At 47.0% G+C, this 23,715-nt stretch overlaps 1 protein-coding gene across 1 annotated transcript in view; it reads left to right on the top strand.

The window, feature by feature from the left end:
* Positions 1-23,715, top strand: part of IGF1R (insulin-like growth factor 1 receptor) — a 256,403-nt gene that overhangs the window by 225,154 nt on the left and 7,534 nt on the right. Inside the window, exons 15-19 of the mRNA XM_011957788.1 lie at positions 2,820-3,049; positions 3,313-3,423; positions 7,290-7,449; positions 11,025-11,154; positions 16,593-16,727. Of these exons, the coding sequence (XP_011813178.1) occupies positions 2,820-3,049; positions 3,313-3,423; positions 7,290-7,449; positions 11,025-11,154; positions 16,593-16,727 (766 nt within the window). The remainder of the gene's footprint in view (positions 1-2,819; positions 3,050-3,312; positions 3,424-7,289; positions 7,450-11,024; positions 11,155-16,592; positions 16,728-23,715) is intronic.

The raw sequence follows: 23,715 nt of genomic DNA, 5'->3' as shown, positions 1-23,715 counted from the left end.
TAGAGGTTGGTGTGTGTAGTTTTTGACTATGACGTGTCCAGGAAGAGAAAGCATCAATACAACAGAATCAGATTCTCATGGTGACTTTAATTCACATTTTGTGTCCTTCTAGAATGCTTTCATGATATGTCTTGGTACTTCATTAAAACAAAAACAAACATTGCCACCCATGCCGACAGGTGGGAACAGTGTCACCTTATTTGAACTTAATTTATTCGGCCTTTGACAAGCACCTTATAGCCAGTATCCTCAAGGGGCAACAAAATGACATTGCAGTTCAAAAGTGCTTTAAAAACTTGTTTTTCCCAAAGCTAATCTGCATGTCACCATTCTCCAGAGTACATTGAAAATCCCCTACAGGAAAGTGCTGATAACATTGAGCACAGAAACCACTCCTGGCTGGTGGCGCTGGGGACTGCTGCTTAAAGTCAGAGCTGCTAGGTTGAATGTAGAGAAAAGGATTGAGGGTATTGACTTCAGAGATCTCCCAGGGAATGAATGTGATTGGTTTTAACTCCATGCTTTATGGCAGGCTAAATAGTTAATTCTGATTAAAACCTGGATTCTCAGAGATAAATGGCTGGAGACAATGAACTCTTTACACTTTCTGAGGGGCATTGTGAAGAGCCTTATCTCCTGGGTTGTCTTGCATACATACTGTCCTCTGACAAGCACCCGCCTCTTCTTCAGGGGTGCAAGCCACCTATGCCAGCTGGAGGGCAGAGTTCCATTCGTGAAACCCTTGAGATATATGTACTGTAAAGTACAAAAATGTATAGGAAAGAAAACTGAAGATGATTAATAAAGTTCATATTGGACACCCCTCAGAGGTCTAAATTGATGGTGCCCCACTTGGGCCTAATTTATAATAAACCTCTGTCCTTTTAGACATCACTTGAGGGTCGATAGTTGGGATATGGAGATGTTGGGATACAGTTATCAGCCTCTCACATCCAGCCACAGGCCCAGGGTCAGCATCTGAAAGCATTAAAGCAAAAATAGGCACCATCTCCACTTCCTTTCTGAGCCAGGACCACCTCCTTCCCACAGTCAGTGTGTGGTAGAGCCTGGTGGCAGGTCCCGTCAGGCAAGGACATTAGCACGCAGCATCAGAGGAATTACTGATGTTTCATATGGATCTTATGGAATAGGTTGATTTTATTTTCATTTTTACCCTACCCATTTGGAGATGTAGAATTAAGCCTCTGGTTTTGTTTTCTTTCTGATCTTTTTTCTTTTTTTCTCTTTGTTTTGCCTTCCTTCCTGCCTAAAAATACTTGTTTATTCATTCATTCGTTTTTTTGAGACAGGTTCTGACTCTGTTGCCCAGGCTGGAGTGCAGTGGTGTGATCTCAGCTCACTATAGCCTCAACCTCCTGGGCTCAGGCAATTCTCCTGCCTCAGCCCCCTGAGTAGCTGGGATTCCAGGTGTGTGCCACCACACCTGGCTAATTTTTTAATAGAGATGGTGTTTTGCCATGTTGCCCAGGCTGGACTCAGATTCCTGGGCTCAACCAATCCTCCCATCTTGGCCTGCGATTACAGGCGTGAGCCGCCGCACACGGCCCATTTATTTTCTTAAACCAGATCGAATCTAAACAGAAACTGGAGAAGAAATCCTATTCAGGCTTGGTATTTATTGTGCATTCCTCCCAAATCTTGACTCATTGGCAAAGGTCCTCCTGAGTTCACAGAACCCAGGCCAGAGCCCTGGAAACGCCTCTGCTCATCAGCTGCCTAATTGCCTCTCTACACTGGGCACCACCAAGTCTCTCCCTCAGTCTCAGAGCTCAGTTGCTTCTGCACCTCATCAGGGATCCAGCCATCAAAGCCAAGGCTGGGGACACTTTGATTAGAGTAATCCTACCAATAATGCAATTCACCTTTGTAACTGCAAATTTTCTAGTAGCCGTATTTTTTAAAAGTAAAAAGACACAGATCAAATGCATTTTAATAATGTTTTTAGTTCAAATAATATGTTTTATTTAACCCAGTATAGCCAAAATACCCATTTTAACATGCAGTCAGTATTAAAGTTACCTAAATATTTCACTTTTTTTTTTTTTTTGGCTGGTCTTTGAAATCCCATGTGTATTTTATTTATACTTATAGCATGTCTCAAGTTGGACTAGCCACATGGAGTGCTCAGGAGTCCCATGTAGGGACCAGCTACCGTGTTAGATAGCCCAGGCATAGCATCTGTGTTGAGGGCCCTGACACCCCTTTTGGATTCATCCAGGAAGTAGGACCTCACATGCACCATCATCACCTCTCACATGCGACTCTGATCTTTTTCCCAACCCAGCATAAGAACTCTTCCCTCTCGCTCCTGCTCTCCTCCTTTTCACATTTGCATTTTAATCTGTTGGTGAAGATGGGTACAATCCTGCTTGACCATTTCATTCAGTTTCTCTATCCCCTATGGTTAATTTGTTTTTTTCAAAAATGTATTTTTATATGATGAAATTTTAAAAAAATTCTTTTTTTTATATACTAGACTTCTTTACTTCGTTTCCTATACTGGACTTTCTTTCCTATACTGGACTTCTTTACTTTGTTCTGGTCCTTATATCTGTTAGTATCCTCAGATTATCTTGAAATCCTCAGAGATTTGAAATACTAGTACTGACTGTACAGTTTCTTACTCAAATCGATAGCATGTGGAAAGTTGAGAGCAAGCCATGCCATGGCTTCCTGGTATTCTCCTTCGTGGGTTTAAGGAAGCAGCATTTTACATTCTTTGGCTTAGAGTTCCCCCAAAGCACGTTCTGTCTAAGGGCTTGTTTCTGTACCTGCTTTAATTACGGTTTCTTCTCCAGTGTACGTTCCTGATGAGTGGGAGGTGGCTCGGGAGAAGATCACCATGAGCCGGGAACTTGGGCAGGGGTCGTTTGGGATGGTCTATGAAGGAGTTGCCAAGGGTGTGGTGAAAGACGAACCTGAAACCAGAGTGGCCATTAAAACAGTGAACGAGGCCGCGAGCATGCGTGAAAGGATCGAGTTTCTCAACGAGGCTTCTGTGATGAAGGAGTTCAATTGTCACCATGTGGTAAGAGAAAGTTCCTGAAAAGCCAAAATGCTGCACAGGAAGAGGGTATCACACAAGCCCCTCAGTGTGTTCTTGGCTACATATACCCGTGGGTTTGGTGTCTTGCCTTTGCCTTCTGGATAGTTACCCCATTACCTCACTGTTACCTTTCGACCCCTATGCTCAGACCAGGCCATAGCACCACAGAGACAGTTCCAGACAACACAGGCACCAGCAAGGGCCACCCTGACCCTCTCAGTCTTTCTCTTTTTGATTCCTCGCAGGTGCGGTTGCTGGGTGTGGTGTCCCAGGGCCAGCCAACGCTGGTCATCATGGAACTGATGACGCGGGGCGATCTCAAAAGTTATCTCCGGTCTCTGAGGCCAGAAATGGAGGTCAGTTTTTATTTCCACCAGTATTACATGTTGCCTTGTCTAGCTGTCTTTCCTTTAGAACCTCTCTGCGAGGAAATGCTGTGTCTTTAAATCAGTTTACTTTTCCAGCATCCAGTGTTTCTTACTGCATGCTCGGTTATAGGTCATTTGTGCAAAGGATTTCCCCAACTAGAGTCAGACTCTGATCTTTGTGAGGGAAACTTCCTGTTCCTTGGATCCCCTCTGCTAAGCCCCTCTGTGCCTTTGTTCCTGCATTCCCTTTGCCCCCAGTCCCCTCCCCACATCAGTGTCCACCTGCCAAGCCAGGCCAGTGCCACTCTTTCCCCGAAGTTTTCCTGTCACACTCCAGTAACCATCTCCTCTGCTAACTTCTCGATGCGCTTGACTCATGTCCTTGCATGCATTCTCTCTTGTTGTGTTGTGTTGTGCTGTGTTGTGTTGTTGTGGGAGTGTGTCCCCCCCCTCCACCCCGTTGTGTTTAGCTTTTCATGTCAGTCCAAACGTGTGGCTCGGGGCCGCATTTGTGGCAGGCACTCTGTCAATAAATGTGTGTTACAGTTGAAGGTTAAGCTGCCTAGATTCTTGCCCTTGCATCTGAGAAGTAGCTAGGTGATTTCCCACCCAGCTCTGTGCACAAGGTGTTCACCCATTCATAAACCCACTCCCCACACACAGCCCTCTTCCTCGACATTGTTGGTGGTCCTTGTCTTTGCCACTGGGAATCTGGTTTCCTCAGACTCTGCGTCCACCTTTCAGGATTGATCCAGGGTCAATGTCTTGCTTGCACTTTTGAATGAATGATCCCACCTCAGTGGCAGGATTTCTGCTTAGTTTCCTAAAAATTTCACTTTGGGTTATGAGCTTCAAATTCTAAACCTGCTGAAGTCCTATGCAATTTTTCGTTAGTCACCGTGTTATCTCCCCGCTCTGTAGTATTAACCCACAGGCCAGCTTTTTAACATATGCAGGCATGACTTTTGAGTAATTAATTCTGCGGATAAGCTGGGAGATAAATGCTGAGAAATAAAGCCAGCAACAACTGTGTTTTCATTTGGCTGCCTCTGTGGGTCCGAAGTCTTCCTTTTGCCCCTTATTTTGCTACTTACGGGGAAGCAGTGTGTCTGCTTTTATTCCTTAGATGCAGTAACTTCCCCTTCTCGGCCCCTTTGGAAGTTCTTTTGCCATTCTTCATTTGAGCTTTTTTTTTTTTTTTTAAATGTTCTTTGAATTGGCAACTTAATCATCTTCCAAGTGACAGTTTCTTAATTTTAGTTCCAAACACCTGTTCATGTATGACTTCATTTATTTGCAGCACATGGTGTTTGGGGCCAAGTGTGGACTGGGGCTCTAAGCAGGGTGGTTTACAAAACTCCCACCCTCTGTTCCACCAAGTATTGGTACCCAGCACCCCTGGGTGTTAGTGCCTCTTCCTGGTTCACTCACTCACTTTCTGTCTCTCTCGCTTTCTCTCTGTCTCTCTCGCTCTCTTTCTTTCTCTTTCTTTCTTTCTCTTCTTTCTTTTCTTTCTTTCTTTCATTCTGTCTTTCTGTCTGTCTTTTTTGATGGAGTTTTGCTCTGTTGCCCAGGCTGGGGTGCAGTGGCGTGATCTCAGCTCACTGCAACCTCCACCACCCGGGTTCAAGCGATTCTCCTGCCTCAATCTCCCAGGTAGCTGGGTTTACAGGTGTGCACCACCATGACCAGCTAATTTTTGTATTTTTAGTAGAGACGGGGTTTCACCATGTTGACCAGGCTGGTCTTGAACTCCTGACCTCAGGTGATTCACCCACCTCAGCCTCCCAAAGTGCTGGGATTACAGGTGTGAGTTGCTGTGCCTGGCCCTTGGTTTACTTTAATACACAAAACAGCATGAAGGAGAAAAGCTTGATGAAACAGGTGACTGAAGATTTGGCAGAGTATTTCTTGCCAGCATCGTTTGAGGCACCTCTGAAAAGTCCGAAACTTACTCCCTTCCTCCCGTTTCAGGCACAGAATAAAAATTCAGAACATGTGGCCTCGGACGTGGCTCTGCAGCTGGCTGCCTGTGGTCCTCAGCCAGCCACTACAGGTTCCTGGGCCTCAGTGTCCTCAATATAAAATAAGAGGGTGGGACAAGATTACTGAAGTCACTTTCAGAACTAAAATTCACCTTTAGATTGGTCAGATTTAAATTTTTTTTTTCTAGCTCATGTCAAGTATTAAAATGTGCATGCTTACCCTGCAGTTTCATTATATTCAGTCTGCTCCCCCGACCAAGATTCACTTTTTTCTCACTAAGCGTACGTGTATGTGTATACTTGCCTTAAATTGCTGTAGCCAAATTAAAGATTTCTGCTAAGACGAATGAAAGAATGGCAGTGCAACACCATAAACTGACAAAATTTCAGCCCTCTCTCTTTCTCTGTGCTTAAAGTTGAGTGCTTTTGTTGATTCTGTTGTTCACGGCGATTATAAATGACCACTTCATAACACATATACGTCATATTGTAATATTCAGGTATTGTGAGCGTAAACTTTACATTTCACATGCATATGTCCTAATGCACCACACATATCGAAAGCCCTAAAAAGTAGTGATTTGGACTTACCCCCAGTGACTTAATGTCACTTCCCCAGATAACCACGTGGTAAGTATTTTAAGTCACCAAGAGACAGCTTTGACAGCCTGTTCAAAATTCAAAGGTTTCTGTCGCTGAGTGTAGAGAACCAACCCAGAAGTACTGCAGAGTTGTTATACTGATTCCCAATACTAGCTTTCAGTAGAAACTAGCACCTCACAGGGCAACAGCCAGCATCCACTGAGCATTGACTATGTGCCAGGCACCACTGGGTACTTTCTGTGCATGGCCCCAGGTCATCTAATCAGTGAAACCATCGTGATACCCCATGTGGAAGAGCCTGGGCATGCTCATCCAGTGGCCAGCCTACAGGTTTGAGACCTATCAGAGCCCTGTGGTTTTGCAGTGTTGTATGAGATGCTTTGCGGTCAAGAAAACCAAGGTAAAGTCTATTGCACTTGGATATGCGAAAGTAAAAGGTAGCGTGAAAATTAGGGACTAGTGATTGTTTTAGGATGGAGAAACTTGGGCATGTTTTATATAAAGCTTTCTTCTAAATGGATGTATTATTTAGGGGTAATTGTTTTTAATTCCAAAGCCAGCATGTTGCTGTCCTCTGCAAACAGGAGATGCTTATCCATGTTACTTATTCCTGGTCTCCTCCAAGATAAGCTCCAGCTGGACTTCAGTTGTCAAGGACTTGTCTTCCGTAATGCCCACAGAAAATAATAATGCCACACTGTAAGGTGAAAAGAGTAATCCTGGTATTTTTGTATTTTAGAAGAAGGTTGAAGGGAAAGAAAAGGATTAAATAAGTTATAATGACGCTTTTATGGGAAACAAAATATACCATGTCCATTTGGAAACACATTTGCTTACTTCCACACAGCCTTTGTAATGTGCTCTCCTTCCTCTTATCTGTACTTTGGTAATGGAAATAAAAGGAACATATAAATGAATAGTAATTTGAGTAACTGAGAATCCTTACTACCAAAAATTGCTTGTTTCACTTTAAAAAATTTTTTGCCCTACCCAAAATAGAAAATGCTGGTCCTAGAGAGAGCAAACTGGTGTTTCCCTTGGCAGCTCTGTGATGTGGTCAGGGAGCAAGCGCAGATAAACTTGCGGGAGCACACAGGTGCCATGCTCTCCATGATGGTTTGTTCCTTCCGAGCAAGTCCTGGTTTCTTAGCATAAACAACCCACGGTGCCCAGATTGGACAAAGATGATCTGCAAACCTCGAAAGAAATTGGCATGGAAAAAAAAATCCAAAATTCTCAACGTGAATTTTTTTTAATCTCCAACAGAATAATCCAGTCCTAGCACCTCCAAGCCTAAGCAAGATGATTCAGATGGCTGGAGAGATTGCAGACGGCATGGCATACCTGAACGCCAACAAGTTCGTCCACAGAGACCTTGCTGCCCGGAATTGCATGGTAGCCGAGGATTTCACAGTCAAAATTGGAGGTGTGTCCTTAGCTTTCCAGATCTGAGCAAGAACTAAACTCACAGGTGTTTTGAGGACCTTGTTGGCATTAGTCTGCCCCTGGAGAGGTTTTCTAGTTTGTCCCTTGAGTGCACGGACTCTTTCTTGGGAATGATGTGATTGTCTCCAGTTGATGGTCACAAACCTGCCGTGGTCGGTCCCAGTGCTGATCGCTCGTGGACATGGTGGCTCAGCTACTGGGCATGGTCCCTGAGGCTGCCTCTCCAGATATTTGAGGCATTTCTTGGTAGAACACATCTTAGCATTGGTTACAGAAATAATCAAGACAGTGTCTTTGGGAGATTTTGACTTGGGAATAAAACTCATTGTCCAACCTTGCGTTCATCCCTCAAATTTTCCTAGCTTATAAGGAGCATTGCTCCCCTTCCAGGGGTCCACATTGTTTTCTAAGAGGCGAGCTGTTGAAGCCTCTGCACAGAGCAGGAGAAGTGGCAGGAGCTGGCATGGCAGTGCCTTAGGTGAGGGACGATCACTGCTCACTGGGTTTCACAGCCAGGGCCGGCCAGCCTCCAAGCTCTCGACCACTCTCTCACAACACTTACTGTCCTGCTCTTAGCTGACCAGCCTACCAGTTAGACCCCCTTGTTGCCACCACCCACTGTCACACCAGAAAAGGGGTTGGATTGAATTTCTGAGCAATGGTTAAAACCCACTTCAGCCTTTAGATTTGTGTTTTTACTTTGATCTTTTAATCTGCCTAATAAAACACATGTAACATCAGGGCTGCTCAGGAAACCACTACTTTTACCAGGATTCTCATCTTCCTACTATGATATGATGATAGTTTAGAAAAATACCAAATATTTATCCTGAGAAATTGCAGGGGAGATTTAACACCCAAAAGAAGCTATTTCAAATGGACCTCTGTGTCTAGTTCTTGAGCTGCCTTTTCTGGAAGTGTTCGCCTTCCTTTAGTAACATATTTTTTTCTTTTAGTAGTGATTTTTAAGTGAAATGTTTTAGCACCTTTAGTGAACAATGAGAATCTTTTAGAGAATGGTTTCTTTTTTTGAGACGGAGTTTTTGCTCTTGTTGCCCAAGCTAGAGTGCAATGGTGCAATCTTGGCTCACCACAACCTCCACCTCCCAGGTTCAAGCGATTCTCCTGCCTCAGCCTCCTGAGGAGCTGGGATTACAGGCGCATGCCACCACACCCAGCTAGTTTTTTGTATTTTTAGTAAAAACGGGGTTTCATCATGTTAGCCAGGCTAGTCTTGAACTCCTGACCTCAGGTGATCCACCCGCCTCGGCCTCTCAAAGTGATGTGATTACAGGCGTGAACCACCGTGCCTGGCTGAGAATGGTTTCTAAAGTAGGAGTGAATGTCTCTTTTTCCTCTGTAGGAGCTAGAGGTATTGAAACGGAGCCATGTCCCAGAGCCCACATCCCTCCGTCATCAGAGTTCCTTGTTCAGGATCCACCGGTGCGTCCCTAGGTTTGGCACGTTGTGGTGTCCTCACGTTTGGTGCCCTGTGAAGCTGGGCAGCCCTCAGAGAGGCAAAGGAGTCCCGAGACGCCGTCCTGCCTCAGGGCTCCCGGGGAAGAGTTGCCCGCGTCCCTGGCTGGGCTTCCTTCGTGCACCCAGCTCACTTCTTCCCCTTCTCCTTCCCCTTCCCTCTCTGCAGAACTCAGATTGTCCCCATGGAAATGCCAGCCAGCTCCCCTTTCCCAGCGCAGGGGAGAGCACAGAGACTGGGAAGCCAGGTGGGCCTGAGGTGGGCCAGTTCTGTCACTTATTGATGAGAGACTTGGGCCAGGTGCCTTAACCCGGGAGCCTCAATGTCTTCACCTCAGAAGTAGGGTGATAATGTAACAGACCCCATGGGATTGTGAGGACTTGGTACAGGAAGGCAGCAGCATGTGCCTGGCACGGGGCAGGGCCTCTCCAGATGGCAGTTCCTGTCTGTGTCGTCTTCCCACCCTCCTGGCACATGGGAGGAACTCAGTTTCTCCCCACTGTGCATCACACTGGGAGAGGTGTTTTTTGTGCCAATTGCCATTTTAAATCCAAATCAGCAGGGATCATGTTTGCTGTTGAACCATGTGGCATATTTATAGTGATTTTTTGTGTGTGATCATGGTTTTTCTTTCTAGAATTTTAAGCTTTTCATGTGTGCTGAGGAAGATCATTTGTGTTTTTTAGTAGGATTCCTTTTCCACTTTGTGCAAGTAAAGGCAAATCCCCTATTTGCATGTGACTGGATTAATTCACAGAAAACACTTTCGCACTTCATTTTTATTCTTCACAAGGGTTCAAGATGTTTTCCCAATGCCCAGCGTCTCATGGATGACAAATGACAAGTAATTTTACTAGAGGCAGTTTGAGGGCTCTTAGCATAGCACAAGTAAATTATGTTGGTTCAAGTCCAAGGAACTTTGTTCTCTTTGTGTTTGCTTTTGTAGCCTTACCTCTTTGTGTCATGAGTTAGAGACATACATGAGCATTTTAAAGTAGAGAAGCCCTTTCTCCTGGGAAGGAGAATGGAAGAGTCCACTTAAGAAAAGGTTGTATGATTGAGGGCAAAATCAAAATCTGACAAAGCAGCAATAATTTAGCATTATAAAGCGAGCCTGCCATCAAACATCATTATGTGGCATCTCCTGGAGAAATGGAAAATGGAAGAAATTTTCAAAAATGAGTGGTAGTATTATGTTGAAAAACATATTGAGTAATAGCTTCAGGGGCCTCGTAAATAGCATCTCTTCGGCATCTTACTGGGTACTTTTGTCATCATGAATTGTTACTCTGAATATTTTCCCCCTTATTAAGCAGTGAAATTATTTACTTTTCTCCAATGATGGGGCAGTGCCACCAAGTAAATAAGCATCTGTACTCTCCTGTTTATTTGGTCAGGTTTTAAAACCGTGTGTAAATGACCATTGGTCTCTGCAGTACTACATATTTTCTTAAATCGTGGGACTCTAATTTTTACACTGCCTCCGTTTTTCTTAATTTTTATTTTCAAAACAGGGTCTCACTCTGTCACCCAAGCTGGAGTGCAGTGTTGTGATCATGGCTCACTGCAGCCTCAACCTCCAGGGCTCAAGTGATTCTTCCACCTTAGCCTCCCAAGTAGCTGGAACACAGGCGCACACCATCACTCACAAGTGGCTAATTTTTTATTTTTTTTATACAGACAGGGTCTTGCTATGTTGCCCAGGCTGATCTTGAATTCCTGGGCGCAAGCAGTCTTCCTGCCGTGGCCTCCCAAAGTACTGGGATTACAGGTGTTGAGTCACTGCACTCAGCCTGCCTCCCATTTAAATGCAATAAACGAATTAACTTCTTAAGGGAATCAGATTGTAAATATGTGAAAAGTGGAGATTGCTTGGTATTTGCTTGTCATGTGATTAATCATCCCTTACTGTCTCCACCTTATAAAATTGCAAACCCTAATATTTGGCTGCCTTAAAGTGGGACGTGTCTGTGTCTTGCCTTGTTTCTCTCCACACTTAATGAGTGTAGGGTCCTCTGCTGCGACAGTAGTGGTGCCTGCTCCAGCGTGTGACTCTGCACTCTCTTTTCCCCTTATAGATTTTGGGATGACGCGAGATATCTATGAGACAGACTATTACCGGAAAGGAGGGAAAGGGCTGTTGCCCGTGCGCTGGATGTCTCCCGAGTCCCTCAAGGATGGAGTCTTCACCACTTACTCGGACGTCTGGTATGACAGCCTTTACTGCAGTGCCAGCCTGGAGCCTCACTTCCCACCAGCTCAGTCTCCAGGGCTTTACCTTTCTCTGTTCATTGTTACCCATTTCCAGCTTTAGCTCAGTGTTATGTGAGCCACACTTCTTCATCATTGAGGTGTTCCTGTTGTCAGTGGGCTAGCTAAGGGCAGAAGCGCATTTGTGGGATTTTAAAGAATTTGTGGGACCAGCATTTCTTTCCATCTTCAGTGGATACCAGTTATGTTTCCAGGAGCTGGGATGTGCCAGAAGCCATCATCTCTTTTTGTTTCTCCCCTGCCTGCCTTCTTTCTCTTTTCCTCTTTCTTAATAAACAGATACTGTCTGTGTGTCTGCCTCACCTAATCTAACCCTCAGATTGCAGACAGTGCCTTATTTAGACCCAAAGCTTATGAGTCCTGATTATGTTTTCCTGCTGGTCCCATCTGCTGTCTGTCTTTCAGTGGGCATCCACCGTTGCTGACCCAGGGATGGTTATGGGAAGCAAAACGTCTCCCTTAATTGTAAACAGTGTCTTCTAGCAGAAGCTCATTGGCCAAGGGATCAGAGGCCTCTAGGTAGTATTGTTTATTGTGGTTCCTTGGCAACGTTGCAGAGAGGCGGTCAGGTTCTGAAATACAACTGAGGTTATTGGCAGGCTGAGGCCCTGGCACAGGCACCTTCTAGAATGTCAGCTAGTGTCTTGGCTTTCCTCTGGGGGGATCCCATTGCTGTTGTGTTACAGAAATGGTAGTTGTTTACTCCAGCAGTCTGGATGACCGCATAGAGGAACTATTTCAATAGTGACTGACATCATTTTTTTTTTTTAACCTCGTAAACCTTTCACAGTTCAAGGGCCTTGGATCTTATTTTGAAGACAGGTGCAAATTGGAAATAGCATTTGAATATGACCTGGCAAAGCATAATTGCTTCTTGAGCTCAAGTATGAGATCTGTTTTGCAATCAGCTTGTCCAAGATGGTTATCTCTTCACTGTCAAAGCAAAGTGCTCTGCATGGTTTTTAGAGATTGGGATGGTGGGGAGAGGGCAAGCCTGGGTACGTGCACGCATCTGTTTATTCTAGGCTTTGTGCCTCCAAGAGCTTGGAGGTCAGCTTTGTAGTATAATAAAATAGAAAACTATACAGCCAGGGAGAACAGAAGCAGGATAGAACAATAAAGTGCTGTTAATATCTCTCAGGCAAATTTTACCCAAATTCTGACTAGCAGTTATTGCTACAAGCAGCAACAAAGGGACATAGGGTGTGTTCAATGCCAGTTTCTGTCCATTTGACTGCATAACTACTATGAACCAATACGAAAAGATACGTATAAACATGAATAGGCGTTTGGTATTCATTCCATGAAATGTTCAGGCATTGACTGCGCTTCAGGTTTTGTTTGTTTTTTAACACAGGCTTTGAGGATAGCACAGGTCAGGAAGGCTAGGGCGTTGGAGTAGGTTTCTCAGCTGTCCAGGCTCTGAACTAAAGCTGTCCCTCTCAAAAGAATGGAAATGATTTTAGATTGTATTCAACAGCACAAAGCAATGATTCCTAAATAGTTAAAAATCTAGAAAGAAACACAAAATTTATTGGACTTTGTAGAAGAGACCCCAGAATTTTAGGATTTGGGATGTATCCCTGCAGTCAGGTGCAGTCCGCAACACGCCCACAGCACCTTTGACACTGGTGGTTGAGCTTCTGCTAAGAGGTTTCTAGGGACTCCATGTTCACTTCCTCACAGAGGCAGGCCAGCCTCGTGCTTTAGACGTCCTTGTTCTAGGCAAGTCCCTCCTGTTCTGCTGCGTCAGCCTCTGTGTGACACCCATTGGACCTTCTCTCTGTAGCACAATTGCATACCTTGCTCTGTTCTTGATAAGATAGGTCTAGGAGTCATCTAAGGAGGTGTGTCTGTTCTAGCCAGAAAACCTTCAGGTTTCCTGCTGTCTTCCAAGACTTCATTCCCAGGCCCTTGGGCACTGTAGCTGCTCTCCCTGCAGCTCCCTGTAGCACCTGTCCCTCTGAAATAACAAGGGTGCCCTCTAGGCATGGAGGAAACCAGGCAAAAGACTGGGGAACTGCACCCCATAGCCTAGAGCTGTGTCTTCTTCCTGAGCATCTGGATCACCCACCACATAATCTTTATGTTTTATTAAGAAGCTTTCCAAATAGTCACAAATAGCCAAGGTTATTTGCTTCTTTCATGGCAAATTACCATCTGTGGGGAATGTGGATTTCTCTATAGGTTTTAATTTGCTGGTGAGTGGGCCAGTGCTACCATCGCCTCCTGGTGTGGGGAAGTGTAGTTACTGAATGCTGCCTCCATCCAGCACGGGCATTGCGGGGGGACTCACAGCCGCAGGTCTGCTCCCTGGGGAAACAACCTCAAGATTCCTAATTAGAAAGGGATTTACACAGAGACATTTATCTAATGTTTGAAGATTAAACCTGTCCATGAAATGGAAGACTTGATTTTATATGAAGTCATGAATAGCCAAAACCACATAGGAAAATACCGGCTTTGAAAACCACAGAAGTGTTGCATATTTCTCAGTGCTTCTGACTGGCTGTGTGGCCTTGGTTAAACCTCAGCTTCTCTGGCCTTTGGTTGCTCCATCTGTAAGGTAAGGTCTGTCTAGAGAAGTCTGTGGTACCTGAATAGAGGTTTAAATGGCTGCTGTGGCAACTGGTATTGGATAGAGATGGTTCAATCTCCACACCTTGCAGTTGTCACATTAAGCTGTGAAGGGCGACAGACTCCAGCACTCGGTGGCCCTCAGTGACAGGTGATGCTGACCTCAGACAAGAGTTGCTCAGGAGATAGGCTTTGCAGTTCAACTTGACAAGCATTTGTGGAGAGCTGGGTCTGCTACCTCCTGTATAGATGCCTGTGTGTGATGATAAGGCTCTTGGGGGTGTGGAAGATGCAGGGATGATGATGATGATGATGTTGTCGTCGTCATGGTCCTTGAAGGATAAAGTCTTGTGGAGAAGAGGAAGCGATTCTGACAGTTTGGGGTTGCAGAAGCCTTCACAGAAGAGATGAAGTTGTGTAGGCACCCTAAGTATGGATTGTCAGAAAAGGAGCACTAGGAAGCGGGGCAGGGCGGGGTGGGGGGGTTTCCTGGCAGTGAGAATACTGGGCAGGCATGGCAGTAGGGAGCGCCTGCTGCAGGTGGGGTTGGTGGGGTTTCCTTGGGGGACTTAGGCTGCAGAGAGATCAAGCCAGGCCTCAGCTGTTGTGTTAGGGATTCTGGACTAATTCTTTAGGCCGTGTTAAGGTTTCTGAACCGGAGAGTGATTAGAGCTGTGCTTGAAGAAGTTCTTGTTAGCCGGAGTATACGGCTGCGTTGAGCAAGACGCTGTAACCAAAGAAGAGAGGGGTGTGGTGGGCCAGGCAAGGAGGATCCTGCACACTGAGGGAGCTCTGGGGGACTGAAGGAGGGTGCCAGACCTTGGACAGATGTGAGCCTGGGTGGACAGGTCACAGTGAGACTCCGAGGATGCCAAGGGCATGGGTGACAGTAGGCAGACTGCTCAGGTGGAATGGGCATCAGCTGCAGGGAAGTCGGGGAAGAAAAGGGCACAAATCAGAGTTCAGTGTGAGACGCACTGAGTTTGTGGATAGCCCAGTAACCGGGAACTTGGAATGGAGCAGTTGGGCCGTGAGGGCCAAGGTGGGAGCCATGCCGTGAGAATTGGCTGCCTGCAAGCCAGTGACACAGCCAGGAAAGGCACGTGGGGCAAGAGGAGAAGTGGGCCTGGGAGGGAGCCACATCCTCAGGCCATTTCCCAGACCAGCCTGCAGTCAGCAAAAGCAGAGAGCTAGTCATTTCTTCTTTTTTATTTTATTTTTAATTTTTTGTTGTTGGAGAGCTAGTCATTTCTTATACCAAGCTGCATTTCAGATGTGTGGCTCCTACTGCCACTGGCATCTGAGGCATGCTGCCCATATGACTGGGCTGGTTGCAGAAGGCAGAGCTTCCTGCAAAAGCTGAGGGAGAGCCCCTTCTCCCCTGGGCCCAGGCCTCTCTAAGCTGCGCTTTGGCCTCTGGGTCTCTTGTACAACCTGAAGATGACAGCATTTCTTGGTCACTTGCAATTAAAAAGGACCTTGGGTTGGTCTGTCCTCTGATTGCTAAGATTCTATTTCTGTCTAGCATCTACTTTTAGTATCAATTTGTACAAAAATTTTTGATTCACCAAAAGTAGCTGAAGCAGTGAATAAAACATTCTCATACAGTCAGGGGCCCTGTGGACTTGGGGACAAGGTCAAGGTCCCAAGAACTCTTGGAAAATCTCCTGCCCCAGGTTCTTCCATGAGGGTTGACCAGCACCTGTAGCCCAGGTTAGAATCCCTGCCCCTACTTGCTGATGAGTAGCCTACTTTACTCCACCAAAGGGAACCACGTGGAAAGGCACACAGGCCAGGAAGAATTTGTGAATTATGGAGATTTGCCCTGGGAGGGCACGTTTGTTTTGCAGATTTCAGCATTGTCTTTTTTAACATTCTGTCTGAAATTTGTGTACGTGTACTATCTGTTTTAATTTGTTTACAGTAGTTTGATCTTTTAAACTGACAAAGCTGCATGCATGGCAGAATTGCTCACTACAAAGTTATTCCTCAGCCAACTTCTTTGCTTAAGGATTCTTCCTCCATGATACCCCCTACCAGCCAGTGCAGCCCACCGTGGTCCCCCCCGCCATGACACAGAGGCCCTCCAGGCCAGCAGCTCCCCAGCTCTGTTGGAGGTGGGGGAGCAGCAGGAGTTGTCTTCTCCCTTGGCCCGACTGGACCTCAAGATCCCTATACATTCCAGGACCCAGGCCCTCACCCGAGACCAATCAAATCAGAGTTTCTATTGGGTGTCCAGGCCTCCCCAGGAGATTCTCCTGTGCAGCCAGCAGTGAGAACCACTTGGGTAGAGGTTTCCAAAATTGTCTGATTATAAAAATCACTTGAGAAGCTTGGTAAAGCTTGACCGTCCCAGGCCTCCTTCGAGGCTACCAAGTCAATGTCCATGCTAGGGCTTGGACAAGAATGTCATTCATTTTGGGTTAAAGCCGGTTTGGGAGGTACTGCCTTGCCAGGTAAATGGCTGGGACTAGGTAGATGACAAACCCAGTACACTCTGCGTTCAAAACACAGATCAGGGGCTTCCTGACCATGCAAGGGATGCTGAAAGTGCCCTCACCATCACCTTCATTAGCTCTACCACCAGGGCTGAATTTAGTCTATGGGGAACATTAGCAGCAACAAAGGGAGGATGATGTCCTACACTTAGCCCAGGGCCTGGTTTGCTGTCTGACAATCACTGTCACCATAGTAAGGACAGTTTCTCTGCTCAGGATATAAGAAGTGCTGGAAAGTAAGGGGCAGCATGGTTCACTCCATCCCTTTCCAAGCTCCTCACAGTTTTTTTCTCCCTGTAGGTCCTTCGGGGTTGTCCTCTGGGAGATCGCCACACTGGCCGAGCAGCCCTACCAGGGCTTGTCCAACGAGCAAGTCCTTCGCTTCGTCATGGAGGGCGGCCTTCTGGACAAGCCAGACAACTGCCCCGACATGCTGTACGTACTTCCTGGGCCCCCTCAGTGCTCTTCTGATTTCTCTTCTCAAATGCCTGTTTTCCTGGATCACAGGAGATTAGATTAAAGCCATTCTCTCTCGTCCTTCGCCTTTCTGGCCAGGCGCAGCTGAGGAAAGGTTCGTCCTCATGGAAGGAGCTGAGTTTGGTTGGTAGACCTGTGCCTTTCCATGGGTACCTTAATTCTACCCTATATTCCTTAATGCTTTCGTTCTGATTTGCAGTTCGCACTATAGTTTCTCAGGCCAAATGTCTCTGAAATGTTTGGCCAGGGTAATCCATCCTTACTCATCCTCTCCATGTAAGGTTTTGTTTCTTTTTAAAGAGGGCAACAACACAACACTTACTACTCTGAAGTCAAATTCAAGAGCCCCCCGCCCCACCTCTGGCAGGCCTGAGAGAACTGCTGCAGTGAGTGTACTCCAGCATGCGCCATGTAGGGTCAGCTTAGTGTCTTCTGAACCCTGCCCCACGTCTTCTCTGTTAAGTGTTCACAAAAGTCATAAACCATCCAAGTAACATGCTCTCCAGAGCTTCATCCACTGACCAGTGTGGACCTGGAGTGTGTGTGAACTGACATCCCTGTGAAGCACTGGTGAATTTGTCTTCTCATTGCACGTTTTTTTTTTTTTTTTTTTGAGATGGAGTCTTGCTCTGTCGCCCACGCTGGAGTGCATTGGCGTGATCTTGGCTCACTGCAACCTCTGCCTTCCAGGTTCAAGCAGTTCTCCTGCCTCAGCCTCTCAAATAGCTAGGATTACAGGCACCCACCACCACGCCCAGCTAATTTTTAGTGGAGGTGGGGTTTCACCATATTGGCCAGGCTGGTCTCGAACTCCTGACCTCAGATGATCTGCCTGCCTCAGCCTTCCAAAGTGCTGGGATTATAGGCATGAGCCATTGCACCTGGCAACCCCACTTATTTTGAAAAAACACTTTGCAGCTTTTAGTCCTAAGTTTTGTCAGATGACGAGAGAGAGTTTGTGATGCCTCATGGTGGTTGTGAGGCCTCACTACTCAGCACTCCCTGGAGAAGCCCCACTTTTGGTGGAGGACTTACTCTGTGTCCATGGATGATGCTGTTGGTGGCTCAGTGGAGGTCAGAGCTGCTGGAGCAGGGAGGCCTCTTTGTCTTTCCTGGAACGAGTTTGAGGAGGGGCTGAAGGTGTTCTGGTTCAGTCGTCAGGTGCACAACAGGTACAGGTTGGGAACAATGACCTTGCTTTTGACATGCACTTTAAGGCAGGCTTCAGAGATTGTTCTGGATCTCCATAGGTGAACATGAAGGTAGGCTCCTATATCTCAAGACCAATCCAGGAGATTTCCAGAAATGCTTTTCAGGACAGGCCTGGCTTCACTTTGGAAAGGATCCTGAGGAATTACTGGGCTGTTATGTCTGCACGAAGGCACCCAGCTCCTATCTCTCACCCATCCTCCCACCTGGAGCCAGCACAGACTCAGGCTGGGTTCACAGTGGCGGGATGGTAAATACGAACCAGATGTGTGGATGTGTGTCAGGTGGACAGGAGGGAATGAGGGCTCCAGCAGCCACAAAAGCTTTGCTCATTTGGTCCCGTACAATGTGGGCCAGGAATCCAGATGCAGGTGTTGCTCTCAGCTCAGAGTAGCAGGAGGCAGAAATCAAGATGTCAATGGGGCTGCGTTCTCACCTGAGGCTCAGGGCCATTTTAAGGCACCTCAGGGTTCTGCAGTTGCAGGACTGAGGTCCCCATATTCTTGGCACCTGTCAGCTGGGTACTGCTTTCAACTTCTGGAGGCCAAGGCCACTCACAGTCCTTGCCATATACACCCTCCGTAGGCCCTCTCATAACAGCAGTCTATTTTTTCAAGACTGATAAGAGGATCACTCTCTACTGCTTCTACTGGTTTTTTACCTGATTAGGTGAGATCTACCCGAGATAATCTCTCCCTTTTAAGTGATTCAGTCAACTGATTAGAAGCCTAATTAGAGGAGTGATGTATCCTCTCATGTTGACAAGTCCCACCCATACTCAAGTGAGGGGATTATATGGGATATTTACACCTGGGGCAGCAATCTTGGGGGGCATCTTAGAATTCCATAGTCTCAGAAATCATTGTCCTTATCAAACAATCAAGGTGCTATTTTTGTTTCAAAGCACTTTGAGTGTTGCTACAAATACCGAATCCCTAAGCTCCTTGTAAATGGCCGGCCTCTGGAGGGCATGGGGTGGGGAAGACTAGACACACACCCCTGTGCTTTGGGAGTACGTTGGCTGGGCGTCATGCTCAATTAGCTGCTGCTGCTTCTGAACATAGGTTCAGCTAAAGTGTATCCCAGGCAATGGACACTTTGTGTGGAATTCAGAAAGGTGGCTGCAGGAAGGATGCCAGGGAAAGCCAGAGTGAAGGCATCACCCTCGCCCCTAGCACATGTCAGGGTCCCCATTGTCCTATCGAGGCAGGGCCAGAACCGGAAAGTTGGCTGGTGCCGTGGGCCTGTGCCAGTGATGGGAGGCTCCTCTTCTCTGAGGGTGGCACCTACAGATGCAGAAGCACTGGGTTTCCTGGAGCCCTCATCAAGCAAACTTGCCAGCACGGCCTCTTCAGAACTCCACAATCCAAACTTGGAAGAGACTCGAAAGACCACTTAGTACCTTTTCTTGCTCGGTACAGAAATTCTTCTTCTCTCCTTCTGTGTTAGTTTTTTATCGCAGTATAACAAACTACCCAAAACCTACTAGTTGAGAGCAACAGTAAACATGTGTTATCTCTCAGAGGTTTCTGAAGGTGAGGAATGCAGGAGCGGCATAGCTGGCTGGCTCTGGCTTGGAGCCCTTCTCACGGTTGCAGCCCAGCTGTCCGCTGGGGCTGCAGTCATCTGACAGCTTGCCTGGGGCAGGCAGACCCACTTGCAAGGTGTTGCTGCATAGGTAGTATGCCCTGCATGAACCACCCTGTTCTACATGGGCCTCTCCATAGCACTGCCCGAGTGTCTCAGGATGTATAGCTGGCTTCTCTTAGAGCAGAGTTCGGCACACTCTTTCTCTAAAAGGCCAGCTACAAAATATTTTTGACTGTGTGGGCCCATACAACCTCGACTGTGACTACTTGACTCTGCCATTGTGGAGCAAACACAGCTGGAGGTGTCATATAAGCTAGTGTGGCTGTGTTCCAATACAATTTTATTTTTGCATACTGAAATTTGAATTCCACATAATCTCTTGTGTTGTCACAAAATATTCTTATTTTGAATTTCTTTTAGCCATTTACATGAAAACCATTCTTAGGCCATAGACCTTGGAAAACTAGGCAACAGGCCAGATTTTACCCACAGGTACATAGTTTGCCTGCTGTGCCCTAGAGTAAAAGATCCAGGACCTGAGCAGAAGGCACGACGTCCTTTCTGACCAGATCTCAGAAGTCACACTCTGAAGCTCCTACCTTCTCCTTCAGGTCACACCATGTGGGAGTCAATCACATGGGGATGTGAGCTCCAGGACACAAGGGAGAGGACCACTGGGGATCCGGGGACCTGGCTACTCCCCTGCTCCCCACCAGCGCGCACGCACACACACACACACACACACACACACACACACCCAGTGCCCCTCACAGGTGACCATCTGCTCCACGCTTTGGGTAGTACAGCCACTGTTTTCTTGTCAGCCATTATAAGAAAAATCATGCTTTCGAGTCTGAATATAAGCCATGGAGTATGAGAGCTGACGACCACTGAATTTGCACAAAGGTACAGTGCCAGAATCTCGGCTAATATTAGAACTGGTGGTATTTTAGCAAGCTTAAAAACAGCCCATGAAAGCAGGTGTGAGTTTTGCTTCTGTGATTTGGGGTGGGTGAGGGAGAGTGTGTTGTTTTTGTGCTTTCTCTTTGACTCGGGTAAACGTTTATCTACAAGAGACTTGTGGGATTCTTACTTGGTCCACCTCCAGGTAACTGGGGTCTTAATATTAAAGTAAGCTGCCTGGGATGCAGCCTACCTGCCATGGGAAACGCAGGGCACTTCCTGTTCCCAGCATAGAGTGACAAGGAAATTTATTCAAAGCGGTTACTCTGACATTAAATGTTTACTTCAGGAGGCATTTCTGCTTTGCCATCGAGAATTTTTCTCCCTTCCAAGAAAAGAGTAGAATGAAAGGAGGCAATTTGGTTTCATTGGGAGTGTCCATGTTGTCATTCTGAGTTTACTGATGAGCTTACGTGAGAAAGGGGGATTCTGGGATGGGAGTTCTGTTGTTACAAGACATGAAAGAATGGCCTCTGTTTATCCCAGAGAGGAGAGAGTCTGTGAGCCCTTGCGAGTTGCCCTGAAACCTCTGCCAGGTCCCAGTTGAGAAAGTGTGTGAGTTGTGTGGTTCTGAGATCTGAACAGGCACTACCTGGCGACACTGGGGGGCTGAAGGAGCTCAGTGGCTGCAGGTGAACTGGAGCTCACCATCAGGAAGTAGCCAGATTCTCACCCCTCAGTGTCACCGAGTGTTCCGGCTTTAGAGGAAGGACTCCATGGTCCCCAAGCAACAGGGTGTTGAGGTCTGAGTCTCAACGCCATGACTCAGTGTGAATTAACTCAGCAAGTACCACGGCATCAGATTTGGGTTGTGGTTCCCTGTTGGGTCTGTACTTTAGATTGATGACAAAGCCCATCCTCAGCCTTATTTCAGCCCAGATCTCAGTATTTATGCCACAGATGTTGTTAAGCCCCTCTGGGTGCATGCTGACGCTGAGGTCACAGATGAGCCAGGAGTAGCCCTGGCTTTCATGAAACGTAGTGACGTAAAAGGTCCCAGCTCTGATGCTCTGGGATAAGAGCCGGGGCAGAGGACTGAACGCAACCGTGGAAAACTTGGGCTAGGAAGCCATTTGTTCTGCTGGTAACACTTCCACAGCTCCACGTGTCCGGACTCTTGCCAGAGATGTCTTCGGTCTGCAGGAAATCTGAACTTTTAACCTGGAGCATTATCAACTAGTAGATGAGTCTGAAACAAACTTAGTGAAATCTGATGTTTTTTTTGTAGTTTTCCAAAACGGTTTTTCCCATTGCTGGAATCCTGGTTTGGTTCTGCAGGAATCAAGTGCTTGAGTGGGATCCAAACAGGCAGGAAGGGCGCTCCTGCTCAATTATTCCCAGTGAGCTCACGGAGGCACACAGGCCCCATGTCCTCCTGGCTGAGGCGTGGTTCCTAAGACAACCCTCACTGTTGAGGACTGCCAGGAGAGAGACACATTCAGCCCTGCAGGTCCTCTGGGAATCCGGTGAGCGTCGGCACCGGGCTGGGTTCGTGCTGATTCCCGGCAGCATGCAGTAATGTGCGGGTGCCTCGTGGCCTGCTGACATCCCACACAGGTCACAGCCTGTCCAGTTCAGGACATCAGGGCCAAGAGTGGAATGGGAATACAGAGGCACCTCCGTGTGCTCATCCTGCTGACCATCACCCAGCCTCCAAGGGGCACAGCTGGCCCCCAGGAGGCTGCTTCCCAGCAGGGCAGGAATTCCATTTGAGTCTTGTCCCTGTTCCAGGAGAGGGGCCAGGTACGTGTCCCCCAAAGGGGAGAGCATTTGAGAAGGATGGCTCCAGACTCGCCAGAGCTGACCCATGGGGAAAAAAAAAAACCAGTGCTTTTTAAAAGATGAGTTTTATCAGCTCACACATCCTTCTAGAGTCTAATGGAGATTTTTTGTATGTGTGGAAATAGTAAACAAGGTCTTGAATCCCACAGAGCAAAAAAGACTTCCTTTTTTGGGCAACACTGGAAGGGTTGTTACTGTGGAATGGTTTAAAAGAGGCATCACATGGCTTGTTTGTGCTGATGTCACTGCCTCGCTGCCCCTCCAGTGGCAACTCCTCAGTCCCCGGCCACAGGGCACAAAGCCAAGCACATCTCATGCTCTTGGCCCGGGTACGCTTCTGCCCAGGGGTAAGTCAGCTGGAGAGGAGTTCACATCCCAGCCATATGGAGATGCATTTCATGTCATTATGGCTCATTTTAATTTTTTTAACCCCAATCATTTTTCTTAGGAAGTGATGGGGAGTATGGAAAGGCAGGCTTATTTGTCATCAAGCTGCCAGTTTTTATCAATGCAAACCACATCCCTGTGACATCTGTGACTGTCCCTTGGACAGTTAGGCAAGGGAGGGTCTCCTGGTGGGCCCAGGGTTACTCTTACTTAGATTAAGAGAAAATTCCTTTTTCCAGGGTCGTTGGCAATCAAAGTTGTAGTCATCCTGTTGCACAGAGAACTCCATCCCAGCTCCACCCTTGTGAATTTCGTAACCTTGGACAAATTATTTAATGTCTGAGTGCTTCTGTTCCCCGGTCTGTAACATGGGTGTATATTATAGTCAGTAGCACCTGCTTCACAAACTCATGAGGACTTCCTCAGTTCACACACATAACTGCTTCACTGCCTGGCACCTAGTGTGCACACGGCATTCTACTGTGGGGTAGACTTAAAATTGTGGCTAAAGAGATGCTTTTCCAGAAAAGTGGCTACATGAAACTCTCCATATCTAAGAAGCATACTGTGGGGTGCTTCATATTTTGTCTAATTCCTTTACCCCCAGAACAGGAACCCACAACCTTCCTTCTGTAAAGGGCCACATGGTAAATAAGCATTTTTAGACTTGCAGGCCATGGTCTCTGTCCTAATGTCCTCAGCTGGTAGTTGTAGCTGGAAAGCAGCTGCAGCCCACATGGAAATGAGGGAGCATGGCCCATGCCAGTGCAGCTGATGTGCAGAGGTGGGTAGCCCCGGGTTAGACCCTGTGGAGACGCAGGCCCCCAGGCTCCAGAACGCTGAATTCTTGTGGATTCTGGATGGCTCTCCCTCACACCTAGGCCCACCCTCCCTCAAGGTTGCACCGTCTCCATCTGAAGGAAGCTGCCAGGTGGCCATAAGAGCCCTTCTCTTGGCAGGCCAGCTTCCAGGCTGAGTGGCTTATCTTACTTACATCAGGCGCCTCCCCTTGGAA

This window comes from Colobus angolensis, unplaced genomic scaffold, assembly GCF_000951035.1.
Source record: "Colobus angolensis palliatus isolate OR3802 unplaced genomic scaffold, Cang.pa_1.0 Scaffold112, whole genome shotgun sequence".
Taxonomy (NCBI): domain Eukaryota; kingdom Metazoa; phylum Chordata; class Mammalia; order Primates; family Cercopithecidae; genus Colobus; species Colobus angolensis.
Note: the sequence above shows the minus strand (reverse complement) of the source record. Positions and strands in the feature narration are given on the sequence as shown.